The sequence below is a fragment of the Heterocephalus glaber genome, unplaced genomic scaffold (assembly GCF_053883595.1).
Source record: "Heterocephalus glaber isolate CG9 unplaced genomic scaffold, H.glaber_assembly_v1.0 deba00001457, whole genome shotgun sequence".
Taxonomy (NCBI): domain Eukaryota; kingdom Metazoa; phylum Chordata; class Mammalia; order Rodentia; family Bathyergidae; genus Heterocephalus; species Heterocephalus glaber.
Window position 1 is genome coordinate 47,082,893 of NW_028258305.1, and position 18,268 is coordinate 47,101,160.

Here is an 18,268-nt window from a genome sequence, read left to right on the forward strand (position 1 = left end):
CCCGGCGCTCTCTCTGGGGTGTGCCTAAGTGTGTGTGTGTGTGTGTGTGTGTGTGTGTGTGTGTGTGTGCGCACACGTGTGCATGTTTGATTTTCTGCGCCCGTAGTGTAAGTCGGGGCGTGTATGGAGATGTGAGGCCTGGCATGAAAGCACCTCTGTTCGCGAAGCTGGTCTGAGGCCTCTTTCTTCACCCCTGGAGTGCAGGCAGGAGGTGCCGGGTGGGCCACAGGGCTCCGGAGCCCGGGGCGGGGTCTCAGGGCATTTAAGGCGCGACCCGAAAGGAGCCCCGCCCGCGCCCAGCGTCCGCACCATGCCGCGCCCCCGAGCCCCGCGCCTGCTGCTGCTGTGGCCGCTGCTGCTGCTGCTGCCACCGCCGCCCGCCGCCCCCGGGCCCCTGGCCGGCCCAGCCCACGCGAGGCTGGGGACCCTTGCACCCGCAGGCGGCACCGGGGGCCGCGGCACAGGTACGGGCAGGGGGCACCCGGGGCGGGAGGGCTCTGGGGGACTCGAACTCGGCCCCGCAGGGGAGCGAGGCCGGCCAGTCCCACCCCGAGCAGTCCGCCCGGCACCGCCCACGGCCCTCGAACCCCTCCGCCTCTGCTCCGGGCCGCGAGGCTCTCAAGCCCCTGAGCCCCCGGCCGCCCCGGGAAGCCTGGACCTGGAGGGGGTGCGGGGGGGGGGCGAGGCGTGGGGTGAGGCGCGGAGGGAAACCTCCCTGCCTCAGCCTGCTCTCCCAAGCCCGCGTTCTGTTAGAGCTCAGGAGCCCGGCCCGGCTCTGCCCTCTGAGACCCCGAAGCCCCGAGACTTGGAGGCGGTGGCGAGCGGTCGTTTCCCTTCCGGTCGGCAGTTGGTTCCCGGGCAGCTCCGAGCTCCAGGGCAGCGCTCCATCCGTGCGCCCACGGCTCTTCCGAGGGCCCCGCATAAAGCCCGCGGCCTGACGTCCCCAGGGGGCTCCTTCCCCACCCCTGCAGCTTTTCCTGGGGCTTCTGTGCGATTTTATCCTCACTGCGAACGTCCAGCTTCAGCCTGGCTGGGCGAGGCTGCGTCCACCCGGTTCCCAGGTCCCCCGCATGCGGCCCGCACCTGGGTGCTGGGCGCCTGGGTGCTGGACTGAGTGCTGGACTGGGTGCTGTCGCTCCCCCTGCGCCTTCCGGGCTCACAAGGGCTGGGCTTGGCCAGTAGCTGGCTGGTTGCTCCAGGCCAGGAACGGGAAGACTTTTCTAGAATTAAATCTGCTCTCCTGCCCGCCCTGGAGGGCCTGGCCTTGTGTACGGGGTGACGGTGCCCGTGCTCTCTGCTACCTGGAACCCAAACTTGGTCTCCTGTCATGAACACCGGGGCTCCGCATCCTTTCTAAATTTTCTTTCTAGTGCAAGGAATGGCTTAGCTTTGCTCTGGGCTTTTGTTTTTAGCAAAACTTAAAAAATAGTGATATTGTGCTCATGGAAAACTTAAGAGGCTAAAAATTTTCGTGTGGTAGTAGGGCTTGGACTAGAGATATGCTGTGCCGCTGAACTACATTCCTGGCCCCTGTTTATTACTTTTATTTTGAGACAAGCTAAGTTCCCAGGAGGGCCTTGAGTTAATCTCCTGCCTCAGTGTTTCAATTAGTTGCAATGATTTCTTTGCTTTTGAGAATCAAATGACTGCTGTGTACTATGTGGAAGTAAGAGGAAATCAAAAAAGGGGGAAGTAGCTCAGTGCAAAGGCCTAAGTTCAGTCCCAGTACTGCGACAATCACACCAGCATGCAATTAGTCCCCGGGCTGGGGGAGTACAAGTCACAGGGAACAGGGTGGCCAAGGAATCGCTTTCTGCCTGGTCAAGACCCCTGGACTGGTTTTCAGTTGCTATAACAACCAGCCATGGATTTAGAAGCTTAAGACAGCTCTCATCCTGGTGGTGCTTGTGGGTCAGAGCCGACCGGCCGTGGTCTCTGCAGAGTCTCGTCCTGTCCCTCCGGAGGCTGCAGAAAAAAACGCCTGCCAACTCCCCACCGTCCCAGAAGCCTTGTGCTCCAGGTGTGGCCTTATTCCTCCCTGCTCCAAGCCTGCAGCAGCAGGCTGAGTCTGCCGTCTTGACACTCAGACCCCTCTCCTGCCCTCTTCCACCCTTAGGGCCCTTTGTAGCTGTGCTGCAGCTGCCTGGATAATCTCCGTCTGTAATCCCACCTGCGAAGTCACTTTTGCCACATGCAGCAGCGTATCCAGGTTCCTGGGATTAGGACCCAGGCGTCTCCAGAGGGACTTTATCCTGCCCACCGCACACCTTGGTCCCTCTGGGACAGAGGGCTCAGTGTGAGGTGACTCGGGGCGGGGGGTGGGGTGGGGTGGGGAGGATAGATTCCCAGGAGGCCTGATTCCTGAGCACCCGGGAGACAGCGCTGCCACTTCAGGGTCTGTATCACCCTGTGTTGGGCTTTTACTCCAATTACCCAAAATACCCAGACCCCATCCAGGCAGGGTTTTCAGCAGCTCTTCTTCCTTGCTTCTGACCCATAGGAAACTCAAGGGATGAAGTAAAATTGGGCAGCTGTTTGAAAGAGGGACTTTTGATCCTTTAGACTTAGCTAAATACACAACATGGCGTATTTTGGGGCGGTGGGATGCTCAGTGGGCACACGAGATCTTGTTGATTTTTATGGTAGAAAAAGCTGCCTCAAGCAGCAGCCCCGGGGCGGGGGAAAGGCCCTGGCTGGGGCCAGGAAACCCAGGGCTGGGCACAGTCTCCTCCTGGCCCTCAGCAGTCTCACCTGTTGGCTGGGCATGAAGGGCTCCCGCACCTCCCCCTTCAGAGGGTTGTTGCTTTGGTCTCCTGTGATTCCAAAAGTGCTCGTTAGTAAAACGAAAAATCTTTTGTGTTTTCCTTCAGTAGTGGGGATTGGACCCAGGGCCTTTGCACTGAGCTACAAAACTAGTCCTTCATAAAATCATCTCTCATTTTGAGACAAGTTACTGAACTGCCAGGGCTGGCCTTGCGCTTGGCATCCTCCTGCCTCAGCCACCCAGGGTGCTGGGATTCCTGGTGTGGGCCACCTTGCCTGGCTAAATACTTTTTTCTTAATTAAATACCTCCTGGCAGTGGGATAAAGCCAAGAGGACAATTTTCAGCTTGGAAAGAAAGCGATGAAGAGCCATAATTTCTGTTCCAGATAAGGATTTTTCTTCCGTAAACGCCTTAGCCTAAGCGTTTATTTTGGATTCACCTTTTCTCCTACTGGCTGAGTAAATTGTTTTCTCAGCGTAGCATCAGCTTGTGTCCCTTTTTTCGGGAAGAAGGGCCTGGGGTGACGCTTCCTGAGGACCTGTTTTTAGTTAGGGTGCCCTGCGTGTGACGCCTGTGGGCGTGTGCGTGTTTGTCCAGAAAGGGAAATGACTTGGGAAGAAGGGTAACAGGGGTTTCTGTCTCATCTGGTCCTGGCCTGTGGACTTGATTTTGGTGGGCAGGAGAGAGGGTAGGTGAGTAGGTCTGGAAGGAACAGGAAAAAGTAGGAAGAAATAGATGAAAACTAACATTCATCGTATTACTACTGTGCCAGGCACTGCGGTGTAAAGAGAGGTATGAGGTACGGTTGGAAATGCAGCAAAAGTCTGCATTACAAAAGCGCTAAAGTAAAAGACACATTGCCATAACCCTCTAAAACGCTCACGCTTTCTTAGAACACACTTAAACCATCGGCCTTGCCGATTTCCGAAGCAGTTCAGGAAATCCTCTAAATGTTCCCTGCAGTTTGATCACCCCCGTAAGTGCCCTGAGGTGCAAAATCTGGCTTATTTACCTCTGTAGCTCCGGGACTTCATACAAATAGATCTTCAAAAGATCTTTTGGTGGTGAATGGATGTGTGGCAGACAGGTGACAGGGACAGTAGGACAAGCGGGTAGACTCGTAGCAGCCTAAGTTGTCACCCACTCTGTCCTCAGCTAGCCTGGGTCCAGCGGTCAGGTGCAGGGTGCAGGGCTGCTCTAGGGCAGTCTCACCCTTTAGAGGGGAGGAGAGGGAGCCGTCAGGAGAGTTCGAGGTGCCTTGCCTCAAACTCTGGCCCTGCCCAGGCCTGCAGGGGAAGGCACCACTGATGCTGGCTGGACCAGGGCCTCACACACCTCCGACAGCCAAGGTTCCCAGGAGGGCTGGGTCCCAGGCAGGTTGGACCCAACCCTCCAGCAGTGGGACCGTGGTGCGAAATGTCAGGACTCTCCCAGCCTGCAGGTGAGGGATCTGGGGACACTTCCCACCTCTAGAATTCCCACCAGGGGCCTCTGAGGCCTGGGTGTTTCAAGGGCTGAAAGGAGGGCAGTCTCGGGGACTATAGGGGCAGCAGTGGCACCAGGCTTAGGGGTGCTGTCCAGCCTGTCCCTGGAATCCCAGCATGCTCTGGGAATAGCAGTTGTTCTGTTGGTGCTTCTGGCCTCAGCCTGCTTGGTCTTTTCTGCCCCCTGCGCCCTTCTTTGCAGGTGTCTGCAGGAGCAGGCCCTTGGACTTGGTATTCATCATCGACAGCTCTCGTAGCGTGCGGCCCCTGGAATTCACCAAAGTGAAAACCTTCGTCTCCCGGATCATCGACACGCTGGACATTGGGGCGGCTGCCACGCGGGTGGCAGTGGTGAACTACGCCAGCACGGTGAAGATCGAGTTCCAGCTCGGGACCCACACGGACAAGCGGGCCCTGAGGAAGGCCGTGGCGCGCATCACACCCCTGTCAACCGGCACCATGTCGGGGCTGGCCATCCAGACGGCAATGGAGGAAGCCTTCACCCTGGAGGCGGGGGCCCGGGGGCCGGCCTCCAGCATCCCTAAGGTGGCCATCATCGTGACGGATGGGCGGCCCCAGGACCAGGTGAACGAGGTGGCGGCCCGGGCCCGGGCCTCAGGCATCGAGCTCTACGCTGTGGGCGTGGACCGGGCAGACATGCAGTCCCTGAAGATGATGGCCAGCGAGCCCCTGGAGGACCACGTGTTCTACGTGGAGACCTACGGCGTCATCGAGAAGCTTTCCTCCAGGTTCCAGGAGACCTTCTGTGGTAAGCTGGTAGTCTTTGGTTCCAACTAGGAAGGGCGTCGTGTTTTGGACACTGTGTACCCAGAGAAAAAGAGATTTATTCACTCTTTGGTGGAAGTTTTATGAAAAACTTAAATACATGCCATGCTTTTTTGGCATTTTTTAAACCAACTTAAATACACAGTGGTGGCTGACAAATATAAAGCTGTATTGTATATAACTTCATTTGCTCGTAAAATCTTCATGTTTGCATTTGAAACATGGAGGTCTGGAAATACCCAGGATAAATAATCCTGCTGTTCCCTGATGGGGTGGGGAAAACCCTAAAAATGAAACAAAAAATCGACTCAAGACACCTCTCTCGTACCCCTCCCAACCACTACCTTTTCTTCCAGGTATTTTCTTTGGCTTTGCCATCTCAAGAGTTCACAGAACTATGCCCATTTTCCTGGGGAGGACAGGCAGCAGTGTTCTGGGAGGATCAGCGGACTGTATTCTGGGGTCGCTGTCAGTGGGATTTGGTGGACACTTGTCACAGATGCAGCTTTTCTGGCTATTCTTCGTGGGTAATAGGGTTAGGCACCAGGAAGACTCTTTGGTTCATTTGGCAGATACAAGGACAAGCAGATTTAAAAAAAAAGAATCGTTCTGTTGCACCCTGTCTACTTCTTTCTTTATCAGGGTGGAGTTTGAACTTTGCAATTTCTGCATGAATTGGCCACTTGTGTCAATGTACATCTACTCAGTTCTGGGCTTCGTTTTTAATCTCTGAGCAGAATTATGAATTGAGGACTTGTGCCGTATCTTTTATCATCTTGGGATCATCTTTTGAAGCCCTCAATGGAATTATCCAAACCAGTGTGGACAAAGGTCTAGTCCAGGTGGATTTCTAAACATAGATCCCTTTTGGTACCTAATTTATTCCACATTTGTTTATTCAGTACATAGGTTTTGATCACTGGTGACACAAAAATAGCCCTTCCTGATCATTCAGCAAGTACCATTCTGGGGATGAGAGTGAGACTAGCTGGCAAGCCAATGATTACCCTCAGAAATTTCCAGGAGATTAATGCATAATTAATGTAAAACCCAGCGGCCACCGTTCTGTTGGGAAAGGGGAGGTGAAGCCTTGATCTTGGGGAAAGCATGGCTTCATCTCAGCCACGCTTGGCCGGGACCCCTGTCTCCCTGTCCGGGGACACTGTACCTTCACAAGTCCTCACTAGCTCTGGTGGCATCTACTTGGCATTCACTGGTTTCCAAAGAGAAAGTGGCTTTCTTTCTCCCAGAAAGACGCCCTGGGCTTGTGGGTGAGGGCTGCTCCACCAGGGTGCCAGACTGTGGCGAGGTGGGTGTCACAGCTCGCACCTGGGGTGGGCTCAGAGGCCATAAAGTAGCAAATTGTGAGTCTTTTCCATCTGGTATAAAGGACCTGCTGTCCAGGGCAATGTCCTCTCTATATGGAAGGAGACTGAGGGCAGCTCGTTGCTGTCAGGGTTGGAAGGGCTGTGAAAAGGCCCTTCTTGGGAAAATATTAGCCTTGTCCTCTTGCCAAGGGCACAGGAGGCTGGGTTACCTGCCCCAGGAGTGCCAGCCTCCTCCAATGGGCCTGCTTGGTTTCTCAGAAATGACTAAATTCATTGATTCATCTTCCAAAATGTGTGACTGGGGGGAACATTCCAAGGAGATATAAATAGCTCTAGGAGCAAAAAGATGAAGATGCCGTTTAGCTGATATAATCTCATTTATTTTGTTCTCTCTTTTCTTTTTACCTGTTTGCATTTAACATGTGAGTTCATTGCCCTGGTAGATGATAGTGCCCAGTGTTACCTATATACCTGGGCCCTAGGGACTACGCTGAAGATTCAGGAGGTGGATTACCTGGATTGCCACATTTGCAGGTTCAAGTACATGTCCTCAGCTCAGGGACAGTGGCTCCAGGCTTAGAGGTGCGAGTCTTGCTTGGGCAGGGACCATAGCCCCCTGGGAACCAGGCTGTGGCTACACCGGGACCCCAGCTCCGTGTTCACCTGGCAAGCTGCTCTCCCCCATCTGGCTGGGAAACAAAGATCTTCTTCGGTATGGGCAATAAGTCAATGAAACATCGAGTTGCCTGTCCAACGGAAGTGTTTGGCTTCAGCATCAAATTCAAAATTCCCTTTCTTTTTTGAGAAAGTCTAGCAAGAGCTGTAATTTTAAGTCAGTAACATTTTTCGGTTTCAGTGGGACAGTGATCCCTGGGTTGTCGAACTCAATTCATTCCAAATTTGTGCTCAGACACTGAAAAGCTCAAGAACTGAATGCAATTTTCCCAGAAGAAATAATGAAAAACCAAATCATTGGTACTGAAGCCCCAAAATTACACTTATAAATTCAGTTTTCCAGGAGTTTAAGCAATTTTGCAGTGATTTATTTCTTTAATTCTGTCGTGTTTCTCACACTTTTCCTCTTAGCTTTTCCTCTGGTATCACTAACTTTCTTTGGAGCCATGGTTGCGATATTGTATGTAAATAAAGCATGAAAAACAAAACCCCGGGCAGAGTGTTTTAAGGCACTGACCCAGCACTAATGCTGTCTGGGAGGGGCGCCTGGACTGCAGCTTCACCCCTTTTTGGCTGTGGTGAGGCGGATGTGTGAGTCACTCTCGGCCTGCACGGGTTTTGTCAGGTGTGCAGTTCCACTGTCAAGCAAAGTTACGAACACCGAGCAGATGTTTTGAACTTCGCTGTTTGAATAGCAGAAAGTTCGAGGTTAGAGCTGCTGGACAACTGAGGTATCGCTGTATTTCTAGTAAGCAAAAGCAAAAGACAATAGCCAGTTTTGACAGAGAAGTAAAGACGCGATCAGAGAGGAGCCTGAGAGCAGAGTCTTCCTGACCTGGGGGAAGCCCTGGTAACTGTGGCTTCCTCGAATAGCTCTGGACCCCTGCATGCTGGGAACACATCGGTGCCAGCACGTGTGTGTCAGCAATGGGAACGGCCAGCACCACTGTGAGTGCAGCCAGGGCTACACCCTGAACACGGACCGGAGGACATGCGCAGGTGAGGCTGCAGGCACTGCTGGCCCATGTTGCATTGCCTCTGGCTGCCCTTGGTTCATTCCCGGTGCCCCTTGGAAAGGCAGGAGGGGAGAAAAGTAAGACCACACAGAAAGCCCTAGTCAGATGTCACTTACTGCCAGGGTTAAAGAAGAGTTAGCAGGAGAACAGCCAATGAGGAAGGGACCCAAAACTCTTGGTCCTTTTGAGGATTTGGCATTTTCCTTGGATTTTGTTTCATTAAATATAAGCATCTCTTTCCTCTCTGTGGCCTGACATAAGGGTGGCCCTAGCAGTGGAGGAAAATGTAGAGATGTTCACTCCCCTGGTACCCGAGTATTCATGCAGAGGCAATAAGGGATGGGATTAGCCTCTCCTCCTCCTCCTCCTCCTCCTCCTCTTCCTCCTAGAAAAGAGTTCTGAGAGGAAGCAAATGTAGAGGTCCTTTAATTTAACATATTCATTTTATAGATAATGAAACAGACTAAAAAGAAGGGGGAAACCTAGCTTACCGGCAGGGCTGTTAGCAAGAGAGCCCAGACCAGACGGGAGAGTTGGTTCCGGGCTGCACTGGCCCTGCCCAGCCCTGCCCTCTTTGCCAGCGCCGAGTGTGTGAAAAGTGTGGCCCAGGACTTCTTTGCCGCCCACCTTCCTTGGGCTCACATTTATCCCACTGCTCTGTTGACAGCTGTTGACAGGTGTGCTCTTAACACTCACGGATGTGAGCACATTTGTGTGAATGACAGAATGGGCTCTCACCACTGTGAGTGCCATGACGGTTACACCTTGAACGAAGACAGGAAGACGTGTTCAGGTAAGTGAGGGAGGAGTCAGGCTGCAGGTGCTTTGCCTCTGTCTGCCTGCCTACCTGTGTGGTTCTCATGCACCGAGAACTTGGTCCGTTTTCTTCTCTTGCCACCCTGGGGTTTCCCATTTCTAAGTTAAAAAAAAAAAGAGAGAAAAGTTGGGAATGTTTGTGTGTATGTAGCACACGTGTCAATGTGTGCCTCGTTTCCTCTCTGTACTCAGCCCTCAGGCCTGGCAAATACTGACTTCCCCAAGGACAGGACGACACATGTGTGGTGTTCTTGCTAAAAACTAGGAATCACGAGGAAACATCAGACAAACCCAACCGAAGAGTCATTTCTCGTTCAGGAAATAATTGCCAGTATTTAAAAACGTGTCAGTTATAAAAGACAAGGACAGACTGAGAACGTGTCCTAGATCGCAGGAGACTCAGATGTGGCAACTAATGCAGTGTGGGACCCTGGACAAGAAAAGGGGCATCAGTGGAACAGCTGGCAAAGTTTGAATAAAGTGTGCAGATTAGTAAATCATATTGTGCTATTGCGATGATCTTACCAGGGTTAAGTAAGTTGCTAACATTTGAGGAAGCAGGGTGAAATAAGGAGGTCCCGTTTCGCACTGTTTTCGTGATTTTTTTCAAAAGTCTGAAATTATCTCTAAAAGTTTAAAAATTAAAAAAAGCAGTCCACAAATATATCTGTACAGGGAAAAGTTCATTGAAGGAAAATTTGGGTCTTGAACTCTGATGCTGCCCTGAGTCAATTCATCTCACTGGGGCTCATTTTCCTCACTTAAAAAACAGGAGAGGATTCATCTACAATTTCTTCAAACTCTAACTCTGTTTTTCCAAATCTAGTGCAATTAGATACAAAACTGTTGGTATTTCTCCAAGTTAGGATAAATATAATAAAGCTAAAAGAAATGCTTTAGAAAGTATTTATGAAATTCTTAGATTATAAAACCTCAGACTGATGATTCTGTGAAGGAATTGGAGAAGGGTGGAAAATAGTGACTGTGCAGGATTTTGTCTCATCCACCTAACTTCCACTTACAGCAAATCATGCTGAAGGCTTCTGAGTAACATCGATAAGTTTTCCTCTTATTTCTACCTTCAAGTAAGATTCCATTTTGAAATGTATGGGTGATAAAAGACTTCCAGTTTTCATTTCTGTTGTGGGACTTTTGTCTGACAGCTCAAGACAAATGCGTTTCCGGCGCCCACGGCTGTCAGCACCTGTGTGTGAATGACGGGCCTGGGTCTCATCACTGTGAATGCTTCGAGGGCTACGCCCTGAATGCAGATAAGAAAACGTGTTCAGGTAAGAGCTACTCAGCACATTCTTCCCTACTTGGCTTCTGTGGCAGTGAAATCAACAGGCAAGTGTGGAGGAGAGAGGCAATTTAAAGATTCGAGGTTCAAACCTTCCGCCATGCTTCCAGGCTAAGCTAGCGTTGGTTGCTCGGCAGGTGCTGAGCTCTCTGGCTTTTGCAAAGATAGATCGCTGCAGAAGAAAACTGTTAGGAAAGGGGTAGGGAGTGGGGGCCATGAGAAAAGCTAATTAAATGTGAGGTCCTTATCCAGGAAAATGTTATTAGCCCTGGACACTAGGGACTTTTAAAGCAAATGGGAGACTTTAGAGGAAGTCAGTTGGACAGTAACTATTTGATGTGATAGGCTGAACTGATCTTTTTCCAGTTAAAATTTGGCCTGGAGCTTTCTGTAGCATTCGCCTTATGAAGCTGGGTCATTCAGTAAAGGAGACCTTGTGAGTGCCTGAATTAGACCCATGCAGCTCTTCCAGGAAGCCTGTGGCAGGACGCCCCCGACAGTGCCTAGCTGATCGGTCTGCAGAGAATCTGAGCCTTGTGGTGTGGCTCTGGAGTCCTGGCAGGATTGCCGAGCCTCATTAAGTTGATTTAAATGCCCTGGCAGAACAGGGCGGCATTTATAAACGTAACAGCACTCCTAAAGGAGAGGATCCCTAGCTCTTTTTAAAAATTTTTAAAAATTTTTAAATTTTTATTAAAATATTTTAGTATTTTCTATTCTTATTTACTTTTCTTTTTTTCTTTTTGTATTAAATTCTTTTATTGGTACATTGTAAGTATACAACACAGTTACATTTCTCATTAGGAATTGTACCTTTACATAATGCATCTTGGTTCTTATTTTTTCCCCATTCCTAGCCCTCCCTTCACGCCCTCCACCCTTCCCTATTTACAAAGACTTTATTTCCATTTCTCATCATTTTTCCTTTCCCTTCTTTCCTTTCCCCTGCCCCTCCCACTACCCCTACCCCTTTGGACCTTTCCTTCCTATTTTACATTATCGATTATTCATTCTAATCATTGGTACATTTTAGGTATACAATATAATGACATTCATCATTGGAAATTTGCACCTTGAAGTGGGGCTTAGTCTTGGCACACCGAATGCTCTCTAGACTTTACGTGTCTCTTCTCTCCCTTGCACCTCATCAGGCCGGGGCAGGGGGAATAACCAAAAATATGAATAAAGAGCAAAATAAAAGATAGATGGCAGAAAGTAGGGAGACCTTTTCAGATGGGAAGAGGAACAAGAGATAGAGGAAGGGGGCGGGAGGGAAAAAGAGGAATAGGAAACAGATGGAAATAGTCTTTGCAAACGGGAAGAGGACCGAGAGTTGGAAGGGGCAGGGAGGAATAGGAGAGGACGAAGAAATGAAGATGTGTTATGTACATGCAGCAGCTCCCCAAGGTACGTACGACCACTGCACACTCCAGGCATGTACTGATGAAGATAACATTTAGAAATAAATTTAAAAACTGAAAAATACCCAGGAGATAAGCTTCGAGCCCCTCCTCTGTTCCCGGGATAGGCACCCGAGCACTGTGAAGATTTAAGTGCGCAAGTTCCCGCCTCCGGTGTTTACACCCTGGGGGAAGAGAGGAGAAACACAGCAGCCGGGGAGAGGCGCTGCTGAGAGGCAGAGGGGCCGGGGAAGGACCCAGCCAGGGGTTGCAGTGCGGCCTTCGCGGTGGAGGCTGCGGCAGGCTGCCGGGCTTGTGCAGGCGTGGACGGAGCCGGCCAGGGCAGGGAGGCCTCAGTCTTCCAGCTAGTTACAGGCACCCAGGGGTACTTTCAGCCGCCAGAGGAAAAGTGAAACAAAAGCACATTTCCTTTTAAATTAGCACACATTGTGGAAAAAGAAGAAACACTTTATTAAAAAATAAAACATCAAGGAAATTTTCCATTTGACCTTACACCCAAATAACTGTAACCAGCATCCTTCATACGGGAGCCATGCGTGGCGTAAAGCATTGTATCCGCCCAGGAACGCCGCTGGCCCTCCCAGCAACATTCAGAGGAAACAGAGTTATGGGCAGACTGAGTAGCTTGCCCGGGCTCCCTGGCTTGTGAGTAGCAGAGCCAGGGTTTGAACTAGGTCCCTACTCCCAGGGCTTTAAGCTTTAACCGCTAAGGACACTGTTTCACTGCACCAAGCACCAGAGAACAGAGAGGGTGGAGGCGAGAGACAGGTGGCAGGGAAGCCTGTGTCTGTGGTGTAAAGTAATAGTGAGCGCCACTGTCCCAAAGCCAGGGTCCACCATGGGCAATCGCTGTAGCCTCCCTTTCCCCTTGCTGGGTGTGAGGAAGGCTAATGGAGTAGACGTGAAGCCCCGGTCCAGGGTCAGGGCTGGAAGCGTGTCCAGTCGCTAGGTGTACTGAGTGCTACACTGGGCAGAGGGGAGAATGAAATATTCTGCTAGTAAGTATTTCGCTGAAAAAAAGCCTAAATTGGAAGGGAGTATGTATGCTAAGGTTGGAAAAGCAGTTTATGGGTAGGTTACGTAGCGCTTTGCATTTTCCTGCAAAGCCTATTCTGCAGGCAGTAGTGAGTCATGGAAGGTTTTTGAGCGTGGAGTGACACTTAGGAAGAGAGTCAGAGGAAGCAAATAAACTCCACTGGCCCCTGCAGGAGCAGAGGAGGAACTTGTGTTTCCCAGAAAGCCTATCTGGATTTACTGAAGGAGAGCTGCTGTTTGTCTTGGGTCAATTTGGACATGAGACTGTTAGAATGCTTTTCTCTGCTCTGTTATTTGGACTGACTGTTGTCCCTGAAATATTACTTATTTGACAGATAATCAATCCTTTACTGTCTAATCATACACACCATCATTATTGTTCTTATTAACATTTTTATTACTTTTCTCTCTGCCTGTGTTTGTGGGTGTGTGTATTTGTGTATGTCTCCAGCGATGTTTTCTGTCCTGCTTTGTAAGCTATCAAGGGCAGGTGCTTGGTGAATATAGTCCTTTGTGTGCAGCCTCAAGCTTAGCTCCATGTTCAACGAGGTCCTTACTAGATTATTTATGGTGATGACCCATGAATATCTGGAGATGTTGACAGTCATCAGAACGACTCAAGGTAAGTTCTGGGATATCATCGAAACTCAGTACCTTCCGGTGCTGTGGGCAGGAGAACAAAGTGAAGGGACTCTCAGAGAGCTGCAGGAGAGAAAGAGAAGAGATATCCACGGTCACAGGGATGTAAGTTGTGGAGAAGGAAATCGGGCCGCTCCTGGAACAGGGGGCTTGTGGCTGGCTGCGGAAGGAAGGATTCATTCTCAACACTGTTGGGACCAAGTGAAGCGTTTTCTCGCAGAGGTTTGTGTTTAGGGTTCTGCTTAATTAACACGCGGATGTTTTCTTTCCTGCTCCATGCTGGCCAGTCCGTAACAAGTGTGCCCTGGGCACTCATGGCTGCCAGCACATTTGTGTGAGTGACGGAGCTGCATCCTACCACTGTGACTGTTTCCCCGGCTACACCTTGAACGAGGACAAGAAATCGTGTACAGGTGAAGATTGGCCCTGTGAGCCTATTTCTCACAGGAGGAAAATGTCCTAGGAGAAAGCTCCTCTTCATGTCTAGCTGTGCTCCTTTCTCTGGCCAGAGCCTTCCAGGGGTTTCCAGTTGTCCACAGGTTAATAAGCCTCCCCTGCCAGTCTGCTCTCCTTGATCAGATCTCACATCTCTGCCTTTTTTCTTCCTAATTTCCCTGTCTAGTCTGGGGTTTTGCTGTGGTGAAATATAAATGACATAATGTACTCCATTCTGACCACAGTAAGCGTACAGTTTGGTGACATTCAGTACATTCGCGCCATTGTGCAATGTCCCCACTACCCAGCTCCAGAACAGTTTTGTCACCCCAAAATGAAACTGCTCCGTGAGCAGTACCTACCCATTCTCCACTCCTGCGGCCCCTGCTGACCTCTATTCTACTCCATCTCGTCTTTTCAAGCTCTTTTTCTGCAACGTTTGCCACGAGCTTCCCTCTGCTCACAGTGGACATTTGATATTCCAGAAACATGCTCTGTACCGCTGTTTCCATCCTTGCTGTAATTGACTTCCCTCACCACTTTCCAGGTGAAAGCAAACGTACCCATTCAGCAACAGCAGTGCAGGCAAGGGCCAGAGCCCAGATGGGGCTGGAGGGACCTGGAGGTCGGGAGGGCCCTGGGGGAGGCGCCATCTGAGAGCTGGCGAGCAGCTGTGCTCAGGGTTCTGCGGCGGGGCTGCGGAGGGGAAGGAGAGCAGTCCAGTCCTGAGCGGCGGCCTAGCAGGGGAGAGGAAATTAAGGGCGGCCGGTGCGAGAGGAATGGCCCTGGGAAAGGAAGTTGGGCACAGCCAGTCGTGTGTCCCTCTGGGCCGCCGGGCTAGGAGTCCATGTTTCGCTCTAACAGCAATGCGACTCCGTGGAAGGGTTCGAGGCAGTGACAAGGGCTGAGTCCATTCCTATTTTCAGAAGTCACCCTGGCTTGCCCATGAGGAAGGCTGGGCAGGATGAAGACCAGTACGGTGGGCAGGCTTGGGACAGGATGGTGACAGAAGAGACAGAAGTGAACTGACCGGGCCACGTGTTGGCCGGCACTGGTGTGGCTGGAAGGCTGAGAGGAAGGGCCTAATACCAGATTACGGGGTGCTCTGGCCACTGCAATTGTCACTTTCGTGTAACGGGACTAGGATTTCCCATTGTAGAATACCCTCGAGCGACCCTCTTTAGTAAGGCTCTGGAGTTTTCCACACAGTCTGTGGCACAACCAAGCTTACTGTCAGCCTGAGAGTGAACTCACGTCAGCCCTGTTGGAAGCCAGCTGACCGTAAACGTGAGAGTTTATTTCCGGAATCTCAATTCTGCTCCATTGATCTCCTCATCTTCCTCAATTACTGCAGCTTTGTAATAAGTTTTGAAAGGAGGAGGTCTCCAGTTTTGTTCCTCTTTTAAAGGTTGTTTTGGCTAGTTTTTCAAAGATTGTTTGGTCTCTTTCTTCTCCTAACTTGTCAGTTCCCCCCCAGATGGCACTGCGACTTTGATAGACACAGAATCAAATCTACAGATCTGTTTGGGCAGTGTTTGGATCTATGCTGATGCTCTTTCAACCCATTAGCATGGGTGTCTTCCTATTTATTTAGGTCTTCTTTAATTTCTTTTAACAATGTTTTATAGTTTTTTATTGTACAAGTCTTGTACTTTTTTTTTTTTTTTTGAGACAAGGTCCCACTGTGTAGTTCAGGCTAACCTTGAGTTCACTGTGTTGCCCATGCTGGGCTCGAACTTGCTGTGATCCTCCTGCCTCAGCCTCCTGACTGCTGGGGTTACAAGCCAGCATATCATAGATACACCTGCACCCTCATGTTTATTGTGGCACAGTATACAAGGTATGCTTGAAACATACAGTGAATGTTTAAATTAAAAACAATTTGTTACAGTAAAAGACACATTGCCATCCATCCCCCTCAAAATACTCCCCTTATCCCATGCCGGAGTGCCAAATCCCAGCCAATGGAAAGGCAGGGGCAACTAAAGATATTCATGAAAAAGGACTTCAGAAGTGCTTTCATGGGAGAGTATTCATGGGGAGCGTGTATCTTTCACTGTCGTACATTTGTAAAAATTAAAACACTCATTGTAGTTTTTGATTACACCACATACATTAGCCAAGATATGGAATCAGCCTCAGTTCCCATCAACAGATGAATGGATAAAGAAAATGTGGTATACATACACAGTGGAGTATTATTCAGTCATAAAAAGAACAACATTTTGTCATTTGCAGAGAAACGGATGGGTCTAGGGATCATCATGTTGAGTAGTAGCAGCCAGACTCAGAATTGTAGGGTTCCTGACTTGCTACCATTCGGAGACCGCTAACATTTGTCTGCTGTCATGGTCTGCAGCCGTTGAAGAAGCACGGAGACTCGTTTCCCCTGAAGACGCTTGTGGGTGTGAGGCCGCACTCGCCTTCCAGGGGAAGGTCAGCACCTATCTCCAGAGACTCAACGGCAAGCATATCCTTTCTGGAAGGTTTTCTGTTTCTGCTTGGAGCCAACCTAGGTACCACCACTGCGCCAAACGTTTTGGGATGTTCTCCAGGCGTGTGCCTTATTTATTGCTCTAAAATAAGCAGAAGTAATACATACACAGCTTTTTTTTTCTTCCAATTTTAAAAAGATGATTTAATAGGCAGTTCTCACCATTTCATACTCACACGTGAAAGCCACATACGATTTCTTTCCTGGGTGCTTTTCCACAGCAGTATTTCTTCTCCTGAGCTCTTACATAATGGTTGGAATGATTATACTATGATTCCTTAATGTGGTTCTCTAAGTTCGGAATCTGTATTCACACAGAACAAATCAGCTGATCAATGTGTGACATCTCAGATTACACGTGGTCCTACACGTGGCCAGAAAGTAGATTTTAAAATGTGACACGGACCTCAGAGTCAGTTCTTTAGTAAAACCATTAAGACAAAGCACAGCTTAAGTGAATAGCCCTGTTCCCCATACCTTAGACGGGGGCAGGCAGGCCGTGGTAGGTACGGCCCAGAAGCATGGAGGTCTCCTAGCTTCAAAGGGCTCTGTTTCCAAACTCTTCAGGTACCTGGAGTTAGGCTTGTCTTCCCGCCCCCCATTTCAGGGTTGACTCCCCTGACTACCCAAGAAAGGCAAACCGCTCACTCCCCCTGATGCACTCACACATATTTCCCGGAAAAGCAAAGTGTTCAGAGCCAAACAAAGAGACAGTTCAGCATTTCCTTTCATCATGACTGTGTAGACACTGTTCCCCTCACCCACCCCACGGGGGGATGTCTTTCCCCTTGAATTTTATGAGCAAAACATTGGCTACAGTGGTCTAATTCTATCCTGATCTCTAGGAGTAAAATTTCTGAATTTTAAATTAGGCCTTTGGTGAGCAAATAGTTTTGTTTTCTTCATTTACAATGGGACATGCTTCTTTTACCTTGTGTCGAAGTCTACTAAAGGCGCATTTATGTTTTCTAACGTGTGTAGATGGTGTTGGCCTTAACCATCAGCCACTTGATGACATTTTGGAGAAGTTGCAAGTACATGACTATGGACAAATACATCGTTAAGTGGCTCAAAATTTTCACTTGGAAATGTGGAAGCCTCAGTGTGATATTCATTGCACACTTGCGTCTCCCACGTCTCTGCTGACGATTTGCCATTGTAAATGCTTGAGTATTACTGGATAAACAGTATGAGGATCTTCTGGGGAATGAGTATTACTTTTCCAAGGAAATAAAGGTGCAGATCTTTAAAAGCAAACTTTATTGTCTTTAAGCTGTAACCGTAAGCTGTAACTAACTGTAAGCTGTAACTAACTGTAAGCTGAAATGGTAGGTGGGAAATAGAATGAAAAATTTAATGCTTCTGGCTAGGCATGGTGGCACAGGCCACTCAGCACTTGGGAGGCTGAGGCAGGACGAGTTCTGTGAGTTCTAGTCAGCCTGGGCTATAGTCAGTTCAAGGCTGACCTGAACTAGCGTAAGACGGTCTCAAAAAGCCAAAACAACAACCACAACAAGATAATGTTTCTTTCATTATCTACTAATTGAGCCACTTAAATTTAAATATTCATATTAGTAAGACAATGGTATTCGGATTGGAAACTTTAGTTCTATTTTCTTGAAAGTATTTATAATGTAAGCCAGTTTTATTACTGAGAGTGCAAATTGTACAAAGTACTTACATTTAGAAAGTTCATATAATTAAATTGAGAGGAAAATAGAACTGTAACACTTTTCATTTTTTACTCATCTTTGCTGGTTATTGAAGTTGTGATAAAAAGATTGTAAAACGTATCTAAAATCAGTCATCACAGATCAGGAGAACATTATATGTCATTTTAAACTCATTCTGGTCTTGGAAATGCAGATGCACTACCTGTGAATTTAAGTGTTAAATTTCTACCAAGGACAAAAAATTCTAAATTTACTTTATCATTTTGATTTAGGATCTAATCATTAAAATTAGGTATTATAAAATTGGTATAACAAGGAACAAAATTGAATATTGTCTTTCTTAATGTTAGTGATAAGCCTCATTTTTCATATACATTGATACATATACTTTTTCTTAGCTA

At 49.0% G+C, this 18,268-nt stretch overlaps 1 protein-coding gene across 1 annotated transcript; it reads left to right on the plus strand.

Annotated features, from left to right (window-relative positions):
• Window positions 1-310: 310 nt before the first annotated feature.
• Window positions 311-18,219, plus strand: Matn3 (matrilin 3). Its single transcript, XM_021253889.2, has 8 exons — window positions 311-464; window positions 4,452-5,018; window positions 7,912-8,037; window positions 8,722-8,847; window positions 10,034-10,159; window positions 13,553-13,678; window positions 16,060-16,170; window positions 17,203-18,219. The coding sequence occupies exons 1-8, from the start codon at window positions 311-313 to the stop codon at window positions 17,256-17,258; spliced, it is 1,392 nt and encodes a 463-aa protein (XP_021109548.2). The 3' UTR covers window positions 17,259-18,219.
• Window positions 18,220-18,268: the final 49 nt, after the last annotated feature.